The 16,644-nt window shown below is 40.5% G+C and overlaps 1 protein-coding gene across 2 annotated transcripts; it reads left to right on the top strand.

Moving 5' to 3' along the window:
• Positions 1 to 629: 629 nt before the first annotated feature.
• On the top strand, positions 630 to 14,411 carry LOC131245253 (probable aminotransferase TAT2). Of its 2 annotated transcripts, XM_058244578.1 has the most exons (7): positions 630 to 950; positions 9,636 to 9,975; positions 10,081 to 10,299; positions 10,396 to 10,455; positions 12,076 to 12,231; positions 12,313 to 12,406; positions 14,017 to 14,411. In XM_058244578.1, the coding sequence occupies exons 1-7, from the start codon at positions 673 to 675 to the stop codon at positions 14,130 to 14,132; spliced, it is 1,263 nt and encodes a 420-aa protein (XP_058100561.1). In that variant the 5' UTR covers positions 630 to 672; the 3' UTR covers positions 14,133 to 14,411. The 2 variants fall into 2 exon arrangements, with proteins under 2 accessions (XP_058100561.1, XP_058100562.1); XM_058244579.1 differs by lacking the exon at positions 10,396 to 10,455.
• Positions 14,412 to 16,644: the final 2,233 nt, after the last annotated feature.

Genomic DNA, 16,644 nt, shown 5'->3' on the forward strand with positions numbered 1-16,644 from the left:
ATGTGTTGTTTCCAAACCATCAATTCATTTGGAGAGATCATTTTAGTGAGTTAGCCAAAAGAATTAGGCAGATCTAAAGTTCAAGTGTACCCCACCGTAGAAAACAGTGGGATGGAGATGGCCACCGTTGAAGCCTTCCCAGGGCTGACCATGATGTTTATTTGAGATCTCACGTTATAAGTTGAAAAGGACATGGAGTAAGGTAAAGCATAAATATTACCTTGAGCAAAAGCTTCCATGGCCCAAAGAGATTTTAATGGTAAGCCTTCAATCCCCATTGTAACCTGCAGTGGGGCGCAAAATTGGGATCTTTCACGTTCTCTGGATTATGCCCTAGAATGATCTCGTGAAATGAATGGGCGGTGTGGATACCATACCTACGTCATGATCCAACGGAGAGTGCATTTACCATTTCGTGGTCGAGTGCGTACACTGCCAAACGGATAGAGAAGTCTGACAGAGCTCCAGCGGAACATTGATTGTAAGGCAACGGACTGTTGGCGTTCAATCAATCTTATTTCACGAGGCTACGGAAGTGTTGACTACTAATCCGCTCCCAGCACCGCCACTGACAACTGGAGCCAGTGCGCAAAGCACCTGCCTGCAATAGAGAGATAGTGTTTGAGAGAGTGAGACTGCGCTACAGAGAGTGAGAGTGAGCGTGAGAGAGAGATGAAGAACGGAAGAGTTGGAGAGAAGGGGTGGAATTTCGAGGCCAACGATGTGCTGGCGAACGCAGCGAAGGTTACCATTAGAGGAACGCTGGAGACGATCATGAGCAATATCGACTGTGGAGAAACGAGGTCCACCATCTCTCTTTGCCTCGGCGATCCCTCCGTCTACCCTTGCTTCCACACCACTCCCATCGCCGAAGATGCTGTCGTCTCCGCCCTCCGTTCCTCTCAGTACAATGGCTATGCTCCGGTTGGTGGCGTTCTTTCAGCCAGAAGGTAACCGAAATAGAAAGGAAAAAAAAAATCCTACATTTTGGAAATCGGATTGCTTTTTTTCCCACATTTTGGAAATCGGATTGCGTACTGAGTAACTCAGTATGCTCTTATCGTACTGAGTAAACTCAGTTGGGCCCACCTTGAATGTATTTGGTCTATCCACGCTGTCCATCCATTTTTCCATCTAATTTAAGGGGTTGATCCCAAAATTGATGCATATCCAAAGATCAAGTGGATCATACCACAGGAAACAGTTGGGATAATGATTTCTACCGTTGAAACCTTTCCAGGCCCCACGGTGATGTTTATTTGTCATCCAACCTATTTATAAGATCATAAAGACATCAATGAAGGGAAAACACAAATATAAGCTTGATCCAAAACTTCTGTGGCCCCCAAAAATTTTTCAACGGTAGATGTTCAATTCAACTGTTTCCTGTGATGTGGTCCATTTGAACTTTCTATATGCTTCATTTTTGGGTCTCAGGCCCTAAAATTATCTGATAAAATTGATGGAAGGAGCGGATCAGATACATAAATCATGGTGGACCTCACAGAGTTTACTCAGTACGCTAAGCGTAGTGAGTTACTCAGTACGCAATCCGCTTTCCAAAATGTAGGATTTTTTATTTTATTTTTTTGGATTTTCCATAAGGCTTTGATTTCAGCTTTCCTTCCATCTACGTTATTGGTAGAGATGGCAGAAGCAAAACAAAATAAAATCGGAACTACCTTTTTCTTGTTCTTCTTATGAATCGACTGCCGTAGGATCTATACTCTTGGAAAATTAGCCTTGTGTTGGAAGTGTGAGATGGGATTACAAATCTGATGTAAAGCGGGTCGCGGACAGTTTCATGGCCAAGATGGATCAAAAAAGGCCCGGTCGACCACAGAAGTGATCCGGACTGTCGGACCTTAGATCGGGCGTATCTCACAATCCGGAATGAGTTATCGGGCGTAAAATATATGATTTTGGGGTAGAACGAGCTACTTTAGCCAACCAACCCCTCTACACCGGGTTGCGCAAGCCGGATTTGCGAAATACCGGTCATTTCCTTATTTTGATTCCGTTTTTACTATACATAGTAAAATTTAGTTTGATTATAACTCTTCATCCGTTGGGCTTTAGGAGTTGCGCCCAACATGAAAAGAGCTTTAAAAAATTAGGAGAACCGCTTGGTGAAGCCAAATAGGACACTTACTATTTTTGACCGAAAACCTTGCGCACTAGTAGACATCACGACCGTCTATAAATAGTAAGTTTACTATTTATAGTAAGTTGCGAATTCAAGGAGTTTTAGTTGTAGCTTGCTTCTGATTTATCTCTCATTGCTTGGTATCCCTATTTAAAGGATTGTGAACTCATTTATTTCATTCATTAATTAATTTCGAATTTTATAGAATTTATTTTCTATTTTGCTTGTTTTCTTTCTCGTGGATTCGAGAAGCCTCTGTGAGGAGTCTAGAGAAGTTCCGTGGATTCGAAACAGTTATCCTCTTGAGGGAGACAGTGCTCGACCTCATCACATTCATCCCTGCGTCAATTGGTATCAAAGCGAGGATTCCCCTCGGGCCGATGACAAATAACGAAGGTATGAGCCAAAATCCTATGGACGGTGATCCAAGGATTCGTGATCTTGTAGAAAGAATGGAAGCTTTCACCGGAACAGTCAGCTGACCATGCAAGGGCTGCAGGCAACCCTCGACAGTTTTGTGGATGTGTTACTTTCGCTCTGAGCCCTAGGCAGTGCTCCACCACCTATGGTTGCTCCACCACCCGTGGTTGTTGTACAGTACAACCTTGATTTCCGTAGAGTGCTACCAATGGCAAACCGTAGGGCTACACCAGATGATTCAAGTTCTAGCGACGAGGACCTTAATGAAGGTTTTGCCTGACGACTAATCCATGGAGGCGATCATCTAGATCGTGCTGAAAGAGGCTATCGAGGCAAGGTTGAACTTCCTGGTTTTAATGGTTTATTACGCATAGAAGATTTCCTCGATTGACCAGCTGAGGTAGAAAGATATTTTGATTATATGGACATGTCAGATCATAAAAAGGTAAAATTGGTAGCGTTTAAATTAAAATCCGGTGCTTCTGCATGGTGGTAGCAATTGCAACTCTCACGAGCTCGCTAAAACAAGGCGCCCATCTCATCATGGCCACGGATGAGACGTCTTCTTTGATCACGATTCCTCCCAAGTGATTATGAGCAGATATTATTCCAGCAATACCAAAATTGCCTACAAGAAAATCGAATTGTCACAGATTATACTGAAGAATTCCAGCGGTTGGTCATACGAAACGATTTTGTCAAAATCTGAGTCACAGAAGGTGACACGATTTATAGGTGGGTTGCGACAGACAATTTAAGACCGAGTTCAGATGTACCTAGTCGGGACCGTGGATGAAGCAGTTCAATTGGTGGGTAGGGCAGAAACAAAACTTGCAAGAGTTCCTACTCGACCCTATCATTCAACTCAACCCCCCATGACGGGTCCCATGCAAGATCCAGTGCTGGCACGAGGAAAAGATCCAATAGGAGAACGTCTTCAACCTCCTGCAATCGCAAACCGTGATACGGGGAGCGGCTCATCCAGACCTCAACATGCAGCACCCACAATAGTGGGCCCGAGTAAGATTCTAAATCCTTATGCTCAGCCAAGGTCGAACAATTGTTACCGCCGTGGCCAACCAGGCTACTTATCAAACACCCGTCATCAACGTCCCGCAGCACACTTGACCATAAATGAAGGGGACACTGAGTATGAGGCCAAAGAAGAAGACTCTGGTTTTGATGAACATGAACAAGCCACTGAAGAAATAACAGATGGCGAAGAAATGACGGGTGAGGATTGTGGCGAATCTCTAATTGTGAGGCAATTACTGTATACCCCACGAAAGGAATTACATCCATAGTGACATAATATATTCCGTACTTGGTGCACTGTCAACGGAAAGGTCTATGATGTGATCATAGACAGTGGTAGTAGCGAGAACATCATCTCAAGGGTGATGGTGGACAAGTTGCAGCTACCAACGACAAAACATCCTTCCCTGTACTCAATTGGCTGGGCAAATGGTCTTCCCCATAGGTTTGCTCTCTATAGGTGAGGGTTCGATTCCTCTCCTTGGCTTTACCCGATACACGTGGTTGTGGGTGATTACGTGTATCTGCAGGAATTAGTCTCACTTCAAAATAGAGGTGGGGACACCCTGTGTCTTCAAAAAAAAAAAAGTAAACGAGACCAAGGTAACTGAGCAATGCATTATCTCGTTTTCAATTGGCAAAAATTATAAGAATCAAATACTTTGCGACGTGGTCGATATGGAAGCATGCCATATGTTACTCGGTCGACCCTGGCAGTCGGACCATGATGCGACCCATCGAGGACGAGACAATGTCTACATATTCGTTAAGAATAGTAGAAAAATAATCATTGCCCCTATGGCACCAGAGAACCACCCTGAAGCCTCTAAAGTGGAGGGGAGTTCCCTCTTGACCATTTAGGATTTCATGGAGGAATCCAAGGAAACCGGCGAAGTATACGCTGTAGTGGTGAAGGGCGAGGAATTAGAACCCTCGAACATCCCTCCAAATTTAAGACTATTGCTAAACGAATTCAAAAAAGTTCGGCCTGAAGATTTACCTAATGGATTGCCCCCTATGAGGGACATCCAACATCACATAGATCTCGTCCTTGGGGCTAGCCTGCCCAACCGCGCTCATTATCAGATGAGTACAAAGGAGTGTGAGATACTTCAAGGGCAAGTGGAGGAATTGATCTGTAAGGGTCTCTTGAGAGAGAGTATGAGCCCATGTGTCGTACCAGCATTGTTAATGCTAAAAAAAGATAGAAGCTGGTGCATGTGTGTCGATAGTCAGGCAATCAACAAAATTACTTTCAAATATCGGTTCCCAATACCACAGTTGAACGACATGCTCGATATGCTAAAAGGGGCCAAGGTGTTCTCTAAACTAGACCTAAGGAACGAGTACCATCAGATTAGTATTCAACCTGGTGGTGAGTGGAAAACGACATTCAAGACCAAGGAATGGTTGTATGAGTGGCTGGTCATGCCCTTCGGTCTATCGAATGCACTAAATACTTTTATGCGTTTGATGAATCAAGTTTTAAAACCGTTCATTGGCCGATTTGTGGTAGTATATTTTGATGACATACTGATATATAACCAGGATGAGACAGAGCACAGGAAACATCTCAAGCAGGTGTTGCAGGTCCTACAAATTAACAAGTTGTACCTCAACTTGAAAAAGTATAGTTTTTGAACGAACAGCCTGTTGTTTTTATGATTTGTTGTAACGTCCACAGGCATCCATGTGGACGATGCAAAGGTGCGAGCCATTAAGGAATGACTGATCCCGACAAACATTCATAAGGTAAGGAGTTTTCACGGGTTAACGACCTTCTATCGTCGATTCGTGCGAAATTTTAGCACAATAGTCGCGCCTATTACAGATTGCACGGAAAAAAGACCGTTTCAGTAGACCAATGAAGCTGATAAGAGCTTTCATGAGGTCAAGCGTCGTTTGTCTCCAACACCAGTCTTAGTGCTTCCTAATTTCAACAAGCTATTTGAGGTTGAGCGTGACGCTTCATACGTCGGAATTGGAGGAGTATTATCACAGAAATATAGGCCGGTAGCCTTTTATAGTGAGAAGCTCAGCGATGCCCGAAAGAAGTAGTCGATTTATGAGCTTGAGTTGTACGCAGTTTTTTTTTTTTTGAAAGATGAGAAGATTTTATTAAGAAGAAGAGAAAAGAGAAAAATAAACGAGGAGGCTGCTGAGAAAGCAACCCTCAGGTTACACGCCCAAAAAATAGAGATCCTGACCCAACAGGTCCTTAACATTCAGAGCCCATTCAATGATGAGACGAGTAGCCGATGATGCCACGAACCCAGCTGAATTAGAAAGGTTTCTAAAGCATCTATTGTTTCTTTCCTTCCACACAGACCACCACACTGCAAGGACCGCCATTCTCCAGATGGTTGTTTTCGTCTTACCCAAATACATCCCATGCCACGCAAGAAGAAACTGATCTGCATCCCTTGAGAAACACCAAGGTATGTTAAAAGAACTCATAAACTTAGCCCAGATGGAATGGACGAACTGACAGTGCAGTAGAAGATGATCTACTAGCTCTCCCAATAGCATACAGTAAAGGCAAATATTTGGGATGATCATTCCTTTCTTCCTAAGGTTGTCGATGGTCAAAATTTTGTTTTTCCCTACCAGCCATCCGAACACCAGAATTTTAGGAGGGGCCTCATATTTCCATATGAAAGAGTGATTAAATTGCAACACTGATGCTTGCTTGCGCAGCTGGTTGTAGAGAGAGTGGACTGAGAAGCAGGACGATTTTTCTGGTTTCCAGTATACTTCGTCTTTTGAGGAAGTAGAAGGAGCAGAATTATAAAGGCATTCTAACAGGCCTGTATACTTCGAAATCTCCCAGTCATGTAAGCTTCTTCTACAGCTGACATTCCAGACGATTCCCCCCAGAAGTGTGGAGGAAATCAGCAACGAACCCATTTTCCGTCGTGATCCGATAGGAGAGGGGGAATCTAAGTTTTAATTGTTGATCTCCTATCCAATCGTCGTCCCAGAAGCGGATTTTTTTATCATTGCCTGCATTATCTAAGTTGTAGGCAATTGTTCAGGCGCCGCGACATTGGCAGCATTATCTGATTCAAAGAGAGTTTGTTCTATACACTGACCATCAAGCATTAAAGTTTATTAATAGTTAGACTAACGTGAATCGTGTGCATGCTAGATGGGTTGCATTTTTATAGGAATTCACGTTCGTTCTAAAGTACAAGTTAGGGCAGCAGAACAAGGTAGCTGATGCACTTAGTTGTCGTGCATCACTACTTGTTATGATGAGCAACAAGGTGGCCGGCTTCGACTGTCTCAAGAAGCTGTATGTTGAGGACGAGGACTTCAAAGATTCTTGAATGAAGTGCCAAGAAAGTCACCCCAATGACCTTCATATATAGGACAGTTTCCTCTTCAAAGGGAATCGATTATGCATCTCCCAAAATTATCTGAAAGAGCAGATTATTCAGGAGCTACATGGAGGTGGCCGTCTCGGTAAACACCTTGGGCGAGACAAGACGCGAGCTCTTGTGGAAGAGCGGTATTACTGGCCGTAATTGGTACGTGATGTGGGAAAAGCCATACAACGTTGTCATGTTTGTCAGACCTCCAACGGGCAATCTCAGAATACCGGCCTTTACACCCCATTACCTGCCTGACGGTCCTTGGGAGGATTTATCTATGGACTTCGTGCTTGGTCTCCCACGAACACAACACGGCATGTATTCGGTGTTCTTGGTGGTAGATCGTTTCTCTAAGATGATGCACTTTATCCCTTGCAAGAAGACCCTCGATGCAACACACGTGCGAATCTATTATTCAAAGAGGTCGTACAGCTACACGAGGTCCCCAAGACCATTACTTCTGATCATTACACGAAGTTCATTAGCCACTTTTGGCGGACTTTGTGGACTCGATTCGATACACGACTTCAATTCAACAGCGCCTACAACTCACAGACTGATGGGCAGACCGAGGTTATAAATTGCACGTTAGGAAACCTCTTTTGTTGTATTTCAGGAGAAAAACCGAAGCAGTGAGATTTGGCCTTGTCTCAAGCAGAGTTTGCATTCAACAACATAGTGAACCGCTCGACAAGGAAATCACTGTTAAAAATTATCTACGAACGAGTGTCTCGCCACACACTTGACTTGGTCCCTCTGCCTAAGCTTCCAAGCACGAGCATTGCAGCAGAACATATGGCAGACAAGATCATGGGCATCCATGCGGAAGTGCAGACTAAACTACATGCCTCAAACAAGAAGTACAAGGAACAAGCGGACAAGCATCGGCGATAGAAAGTGTTCGAGGTGAGCGACTGCGTTATAGTCTATCTATGCAAAGAGAGATTTTCAACCGGAACGAATAACAAGTTGAAGATTAAGAAGATTGGATCTGTCCCAATCATCCAAAAGATCAATGGCAATGCTTATGTTGTTGATCTTCCAGATGACATGGCAATCTTACGGACTTTCAACGTCGCGGACTTAACCGAGTATCATGAACCAAAGCAGGACGAGAACTCGAGAACGAGTTCTTTTGAAGTGGAGGAGACTAATGTACTGCGGGTCGCGGATAGTTTCATGGCCAAGATGGATTAGAAAAGGCCCGGTCGATGGCAGAAGTGATCCGGACCGTCAGACCTTAGATCGGCGTATCTCACAATCCAAAATGAGTTATTAGGCGTAAAATATATGATTTTGGGGTAGAACGAGCTACTTTAGCCAACCAACCTTGTTATGCCGGGTTGCGCAAGCCAGATTTGAGAAATACCCTTGGATCGATGGTCGTTTCCTTATTTTAATTCCGTTTTTACTATAAATAGTAAGTTTTAGTTTGATTATAACTCTTCATCCGTTGGGTTTTAGGAGTTCCGCCCAATGCGAAAAGAGCTTAGAAAAATTAGGAGAACAGCTTGGTGAAACTAAATAGGACACTATTGTTGGCCGAAAACCTTGCGCACTCGTAGACATCACGACCGTCTATAAATAGTAAGTTTACTACTTATAGTAAGTTGCGAATTCTAGGAGTTTTAGTTGTAATTTGCTTCTGATTTCTCTCCCATTGCTTGGTATCCCTATTTAAAGGGTTATGAACTCGTTTATTTCATTCATTAATCAATTTCAAATTTTATAGAATTTATTTTCTATTTTGCTTGCTTTCTTTCTCGTGGATTCGAGAAGCCTCTGTGAGGAGTCCAGAGAAGTTCCGTGGATTCGGAACAGTTATCCTCTTGAGGGAGGTGGTGCTCGACCTCATCACGTTCATCCCTGCATCAAAATCCCATGGATGATGAATTTTTTCTTTATCCAAGTTCAATCCAAGTGTAATTTGAAAGTAAATCCTGGGATTTATTTTTTAATGCATGCATTCCAAACATGGTATTAGAAAACATGAGATACACCCAATCCAAGGACAATACCTTACACATGCATTTATTGTAACTTTTATAATTCCATCCACCTTAACCCCACCTAATGCAGTTGGCCAAACAGGCCCTTATGTTCTAAAAAATGCTTTCTTGAGGCTTGGAACAAAGCGAAACTTACTATGCTCTTTTTCCTTATTTTATAGTGATGTCTATTATCTTCTAGCTTTCTTCGTTAAAGAGATGTTTCTCTATAACAATCTTTATATGTTAATTTGTATGTTATTTCATTTACAATCTTATAATATATATTTTTAATCATTTAATTACTCATGCTATCATACAAATATCCTTAAGGTCCACTATCCTAGGGCCCACAACATCCAACAGTCATGATTGATTAATCCAAAAACAAATTTAATTCTTTAATTTTACAAAGCTTGCATATGATGGGAGAGATCATGCGAAGGAGAGTGACATCTAGGTCAGTGACATCCTCTCCTAGCCTTCATTAACAATAAAGAAAATTGTATAATTACACCAATGCCATTGGACCCAAGTGGACCTCATACACAAACTAGCCTAATAAGACATTAAACAGATTTCATTGGAATTTGAGGTTGAGGGCTCAAATTTATGATCTAAGCCTTTCTCTATATTTATGTTACATTGTGATGATTTTACCACTTTTGGCAGGGCGATTGCTGAGTATCTCTCTCATGATCTTCCATACAAGCTTTCACCCGACGATGTTTTTGTCACAGTTGGTTGCGGTCAATCGACTCATATAGCATTATCAGTCCTTGCTCGCCCTGGTGCAAATATCTTGCTCCCTAGGCCAGGATATTCATATTATGAGGCACGTGCAGCTTTCAGTGGAGTCGAGGTTCGGCATTTCAATCTCATTCCAGAGAGGAATTGGGAGGTCGATCTTGATGTTGTTGAATCCTTGGCAGATGAGAAAACCATCGCGATGGTACTCATAAACCCTGGAAATCCTTGTGGGAATGTCTTCACTTACCAGCACTTGGCAAAGGTAAGACTTGTAAAATCTACACTCTATCTTGTCTATGAATTTTAGTTTTGAATTCATTGAAAGGATTATGGGAAATGTTCATGATCGCCGTTGTTTTGCATTTAGGTTGCTGAGACTGCAAAGAAGCTGGGAATTCTCATTATTGCTGATGAAGTTTATGGCTATTTGACATTTGGGAGCAACCCATTTGTGCCAATGGGAGTGTTTGGATCGGTTGTTCCAGTTCTAACGCTTGGGTCAATATCCAAGAGATGGATAGTGCCCGGTTGGAGATGTGGTTGGCTTGTAACAAGCGACCCTAATGGCATCTTAAAAGAAACTAAAGTACCCATTACTCCTTTTAACTACCTTCTCTTTATATATATATGCACACCTGACTTAGAACCATGTTTTAACTTATCTTGCTTTTCTTTTTCTTAGATTGTCGATGGCATTAAGAACTACCTCACCATCTCTTCTAATCCTGTTACCTTTGTTCAGGTATGTGTCTTTAGATGCCTGTTTTATTGAATACTAATCTAATTCTTATCCGGACAAATAAAGCATCTAAGACTGGATTTCTTTGTGTCCTCTAAGTTGTTAGAAGAAGTATTCCTGCTTAGCTTTAGGCTCATGCACCAACTTCTTATAGTGCATGTCTTATATCATCAATTAGTAGATTGTGTTTCACGCATATACTAATATATAATTCATAAATAAATAATAAAAAATCTACATTAAAAAATAAAATGAAAAAGAACATGTTGATTATATTAATAATTATACTTCATTATGAGTAGGGACCATGGTATGTTATAACGACTGTTACGGGCCCTAAAGGCCGTTACATAAAGTTAACGGTGACAATCATTACACGTTATAGGGTTGTAAAGGTCGTGATGGGGATTACGAAAAAAATGACCTGTAAAGTCCATTACAGCCCCCATAATGGCCCATTACTCCACCTATAAAGGTTGTAACAGCCCCATAACGGTCCATGACAGGGCCAATACAAGTTTTTTGGGTTTTGTTTTTCAATAAAAAAGAAATAGATCATAACGGTCGTTATGGGGGATTGACTAACGTTCCAACCTGTATTATAAAAGTAACTGTGGTGGCCGTGATAGCTACTGTTATCGTTATGGAATACCTTGGTAGGGACACTATTGGTAGTAACTCTTTGTCATGGGCAGGGACGTTAGCTGCTAATTCTTTATCTTTACTTAGACAAACAGGCTTTTTTTTCTCTTAAAACTAACCCCTAACAAAACTTAAAAGCACCATGGAACCAAGCCATATTTGCTAGAGATTTGGCTAGCCTGTGAAGATGCTAGAGATCGGAGATGAATCTTTTAATTTTAGCTTTTAAAAAATATCTCAGAAAACTTTGTTTGACATTCTCATTGCATTTGTTAACTAGGGACCTATTTACAATTTACGTACATGTTCTCTCCTCTTCATGCCGATATTGTATTTGCTATTCCAATTTGTATGAAATTGATGGTCGGGTGAACTTTTTTTTCCAAACGGTGTTTTTCAATTTTCAGAAACTTTAATGTGTACATGTATTATTGATGAGAGCTTTCATGCGTTAAACTGGAGATGTGATCATTTTCATTTTGTCACTTCATGTTCTTCGCATCAGAACTCTTGTGTACAGCTCGTCTTCTTCTACATATCCATCTTCATACCTGAATTTGTTTTTGGCTAAGTAACCTGACTACACATCAAGATGTATCGAGTTTTTGAACTAAGCTATGACTAATGTGCCATTCCTCTTGTTCAAGCACTACATTACATTGTTATTTGAAGGCATTGTGCTGTGTAATTATGGTTGTGAGATTTTTATGTCGTAGACATCTATTGCTATAAGCTTTATAGACACGGATTGCCTACAATTAAGGTGCAGCCCTTAATATGGTATAATGAAAATGGGTCATATGCGCCTATTAGATATGGGCTCTACAATGAAAAGCAGAGATTCTCTCAGTAAAATGATATTTTTCCCTTTTCACTACGAGGCCTGCATCTGACAGGGCCACTTCAAGTGCTGCAGGAATCCAGATGTAGGCAATCCACTTTCAAGTTTTATCATGATGTCTAATATGTTAAATATATTAGGGCGCAATTCCTCAAATCCTTGGGAGTACAGGAGAGGATTTCTTTAACAAGACCATTGATATTCTAAGGCAAGCGGCAGATATTTGTGTCGAGAGAATAAAGGAGATTGATTGTATTACTTGCCCATGCAAACCAGAGGGATCCATGTCTTTTATGGTGAGGACATAGGAAAAATTGGTGTTCTTTGCACTTGAAAATAATGAGCCTGAGGAAACTTTCTCATATTCTGCAATGCAGGTGAAGCTGGATGTGTCACGTCTGGTAGACATTTTGGATGATGTGGACTTCTGCTGCAAGCTGGCCAAAGAGGAATCGGTGCTCATTATTCCAGGTGAGTTGAGACTCAATAGCACTCATATTTTATAGTGGAGAAGAAAATTAACTTTTTCTATATAAAAAGGTAAGAGCACATGCCCTGTGACTTTGTTGATTTGATAAAACAGCTGTACAAAAATTCAGGCAGGTGCCACAAAAAGATACAGACCTCGCCTATCATATATCTTGTCCAAACAGCACTATATTATACATTTTGAAAAAAAATAATATAAATAAATAAATAAATAAATAAAACAAAGCCACTACAAGCACACAAAGCGAACCACAAACAGAGCCACATCTGGACAGAGAACTACCAACACAACTGGACAAACAGACCAACCCTTTAACATCAACACAATCATATCTAGAAAAAACACAATGAAGCACCACCACCACCTGCGACCCATACATCACACAGCCACCACAGACCAGCTCAATTAGGACAGCACACAGCCCATCCTTCAACTCTGACCCCTGCCCTGATAATGCATATGCAGCAGCCTCAACAATTGACAGGATCATCTTGAGTCAATGGAATGATCACAGCGAGTTACAGATATCTTGCTAAGGGGCATTAATTGATTCGAAGATCCCGAGCAAATGCCTACTGCAATGATGTTGAAACAGCTGCTACATGGGCAGCTAGCCCACCTCTGAAACAACAGCCAGCCGCAACAAACAATCTCCAACTACAATACAGTCAACTACCAAAACCGCCAGCATAGACCTGCCCTTCAACACACCATTTGGCAACAAGCCCTTACAACTTAGCACAGCTCTCCATGAGTGGATGTGGCTAACCTATTGAATGGTTGGACATTGCACGCACCTTGAAAGGTGAAGTTAACCTGCTGGGTGGACCATAACTTGCAGTCTAACCGGTTGGGGATGAAATCTTCTCATTATATAATTCTTATGCTAAACTATTTTAAATATTTTAAAGTACAAATATCATTGTTTATAATTATAAAATCTCGAGTTGAACCTGGTTAAGTTTTGAGTTGAACTGACTGAATGAACATTGACTCGAGTTTTGGGGTTTTTAAACTATACTTGGAGGTGAGGATTCCATTGCCTGCAATGACAAAGGCCGCAACAATCAAGATGCAATGACCAGATTGTAACAATGTTTCTTTGATGCATGGCCGAACTTGATAACATGACGATTTGGAGAATTCTCCAGTATTTTCTATATCTTTACTTCAGAAAAGGTTTAAATAGTAAATTGCAATGCTATACATGGAAATGAAATTGATTGGTATACAAGGTCAGTAAATTAATCAGTATAATTAAAAGGAAGGATTGATTCTCCTCTCTAAGAATTGAAAGATTACATTAATCACAACTATCAGAACAGAAATGCGAATATTCTGTTCAATCAAAAGGAAAATGACCAGATTGTAATGTCATTTCCTAGCATTCAGAACGAGGAAACAGCCTTCAAAATGCAATTCCTCCCTCTGACACCTGTCTTGGAAATTAAGGCAATTGCAATTTAGAGGCTAGTATGTCCACTAAGTAATGTAATTGCAATTCAGTCGTTGAAAACTGCGCATGCTGCGGCTGAAACTACTTGCTGGTCGAAGAATGGAAGGCTGATCAAGAATTTTGCATTACTTGCAGGAAGCTCAGTGAGATTTAAGAATTGGCTCCGCATCACTTTCGCCGTTGAGCCATCTTCTCTTGAAGATGGTCTTCAGAGACTGAAATCCTTCTGCCAGAGGCATGCCAAGAAATAATAAGCAAAATACAATTGGTGGAATGGTACTTTCGCTGTTGAGCCATCTTCTCTTGAAGACGGTCTACAAAGACTCGAATCCTTCTGCCAGAGGCATGCGAAGAAATAATAAGCAAAAAACAACTGGTGGGGATTGGCAATAGCTCATTGTCTTTCTTTCTTCAGTGTTGTTGCATTAGTGTAGAATGCTGTTGGGCTATAGAGGGATAATGTGTTATCTGTTTGTGTTTGTGTTGATGAGCTTATACTATATCTATCAATTAGTTGCTTGTGGGGCCCACCATGGTGTATGTCTGACATCCAGCGTAGTGAGCCACCAGAGGAACTGGCCAACTCGCGGAGTCTTGGGCTCACATGTTTTGGCCACACCCGGTGTTATGAAATTTGATGATATCTTGCGTGAAATTAGACTGATTAATCATGAAATTTCATGACATTTGATCCAACCAAACAGACCCTTACACAAGATGCAGGGTTTTTTAGTTTGTAACAAGTGGTGCCCACGGTTCAATGGTCTAGATCATTGATTTGTTTGGACCAGTGAAGTATGGGCCCCACTTTCACAGACTGAAAACGTGAGTATATTATGCAATAAAAAAAAAAAGATTGCCTAACTGATCTAAGCCTTCTAAAGCCTTAAAAAGTGGGGCATGGTTGAGAAGATAAAAATGCAATGTCAACTAGCGAAACCAACAATCTGATGGGCACGAAGTTCCAATGCTGGAATTTTTTTGGGAATCATCTGTCTACGTTGGATCCATCAGATGAATGGTCAGAATCACTGAGATGTGGGGTCCAGTTGCCATATCTATGAAGATCAGGCAGCCAAAACATGAGTGATCAGGAGCACTTCCAGACCCGGTCACATGCGCGGGACATCCGGGCCTCGCATAGGTGGGGCCTTTTGTGTAGATCACGTGGCGTCCACTTATCAGATAGGTCACGAATGTACGTTGAATGTGGATCTCGGCGATTTCTTATACTCTTTGATTGCTTTAGTACATGTGTGGCCTAGTTCATGAGATAATTGGCCTGATTTTTTGGCCAGGTCATCTATAGCATGGGGCCCACCTGGCACAGAAGCAAAAATCTCCTAAAGTTAGGTATGAATGAAAACAGAAGGATTTTGACCGTACTATACTTGAGGTATGGTAAAATTCAAGTTTAAGATTTTCAAGGGTACTTTTAAAAGTTTTTCGAAACAAATTGCCCTACATTGGAACCTAGTGACCATACCGAGCTTTTTTTTTGTTTCTTTCTTTCTTTGCAGCTTTCATAGGGCTTCTTACTCATTTTGAATAAAAACATAAAAAAATTCCAAGGGACCTACCCCCACTCTGTTCAACTATATTTACCTATGTACGTTTACTGTTGTCATCAACTTCTTTAGTATATGAGCACCAAATTTCTAAAGTTTTTTAAAAAAAAAAAAGTATTGTTTTTTTCCTAAAACCATATTTCTAAAAAATAGAAGTGATTAATATGTGGAAGACATTTTAACTTAATTTTTTATTTTATTTTTTGTAAAATATCATTTTCTTATAGATGGACGTCACTTTTGGTTGTGGATAGAGAGGGATGACTATGGTTATTGTTGTCGTGGGAAAAGTAATTTTCAGAATAAATTTGTAGTAAATAAGGATGGTTGTGGTTGTCATGTGAAAAACAATGACAATGATAAAATTTAGATTTTGCAATATATTACATTGGTTAAAGCGTTTGTCATGTGTTAAGGGTAAAAGTTAATATATGATAACATCAATCCTTAACACATGACAACCTTGACTCTTGAAAAGTATACTAATGGCTATGAAATGGCTACAGACAAAATCCATAGCTATTGACTTTTTACTAAAGATCCAATCTATAGCATTTTTTTTCATTTTTGATAATGAATACATGACAACCTTGATAGATTAACCTCAATCCTTAATGCATGACAACCTTGACCATTACAACCTCAACCCTCAACCCTCAACACAAGATGGGTGGAATCTACTCCATCTATTAATCTCAGAATTTTATGAAAGGTTATCTTTAGAAGCATGATCAACATCCGTCAATGACATAAACTACATCACAATAAAATAGTTTGTATCGAATAGACACCGTTATAAATTATCAAATTTTGTAGGCAACAAAATATCATATTAGTAAGAAGTTAGCATCTTCTTGTACAAATTGAAGATTATATAGAAAATAAGTTAATTGGATTTAAACTCTAGTTAGATCAATAATATATCTCATACACATCATTTCTTTGAGATTGAATGCTAAGAAGTTGATTTAATACTAAGTAACTTCTTCACTACCTTTATAGATACGAGGGTAGGTAATTTGGTCCCAAAAACTTTCAAAAACATGTGAGATGACTACCATTGGAATATTTTAAACTTCCCAATTTTTATGATACTTCAAGGCTAGTACACTCAAAATCCGAAAACAAGACAGATAACAAAAAATCAACGGCTAAGATGAATCTAACATTCAATGTTTTTCTTACTGGGCGTTGG

The sequence above is a fragment of the Magnolia sinica genome, chromosome 5 (genome assembly GCF_029962835.1).
Source record: "Magnolia sinica isolate HGM2019 chromosome 5, MsV1, whole genome shotgun sequence".
Lineage (NCBI taxonomy): Eukaryota > Viridiplantae > Streptophyta > Magnoliopsida > Magnoliales > Magnoliaceae > Magnolia > Magnolia sinica.

Coding starts and splice junctions, on each gene's coding strand:
- LOC131245253 (XM_058244578.1), top strand. CDS start 673: ATGAAGAACGGAAGAGTTGGAGAGAAGGGGTGGAATTTCGAGGCCAAC. Junction 10,456..12,075: donor ATCCTGTTACCTTTGTTCAG/GTATGTGTCTTT, acceptor TAAATATATTAG/GGCGCAATTCCTCAAATCCT. Junction 12,232..12,312: donor AGGGATCCATGTCTTTTATG/GTGAGGACATAG, acceptor TCTGCAATGCAG/GTGAAGCTGGATGTGTCACG.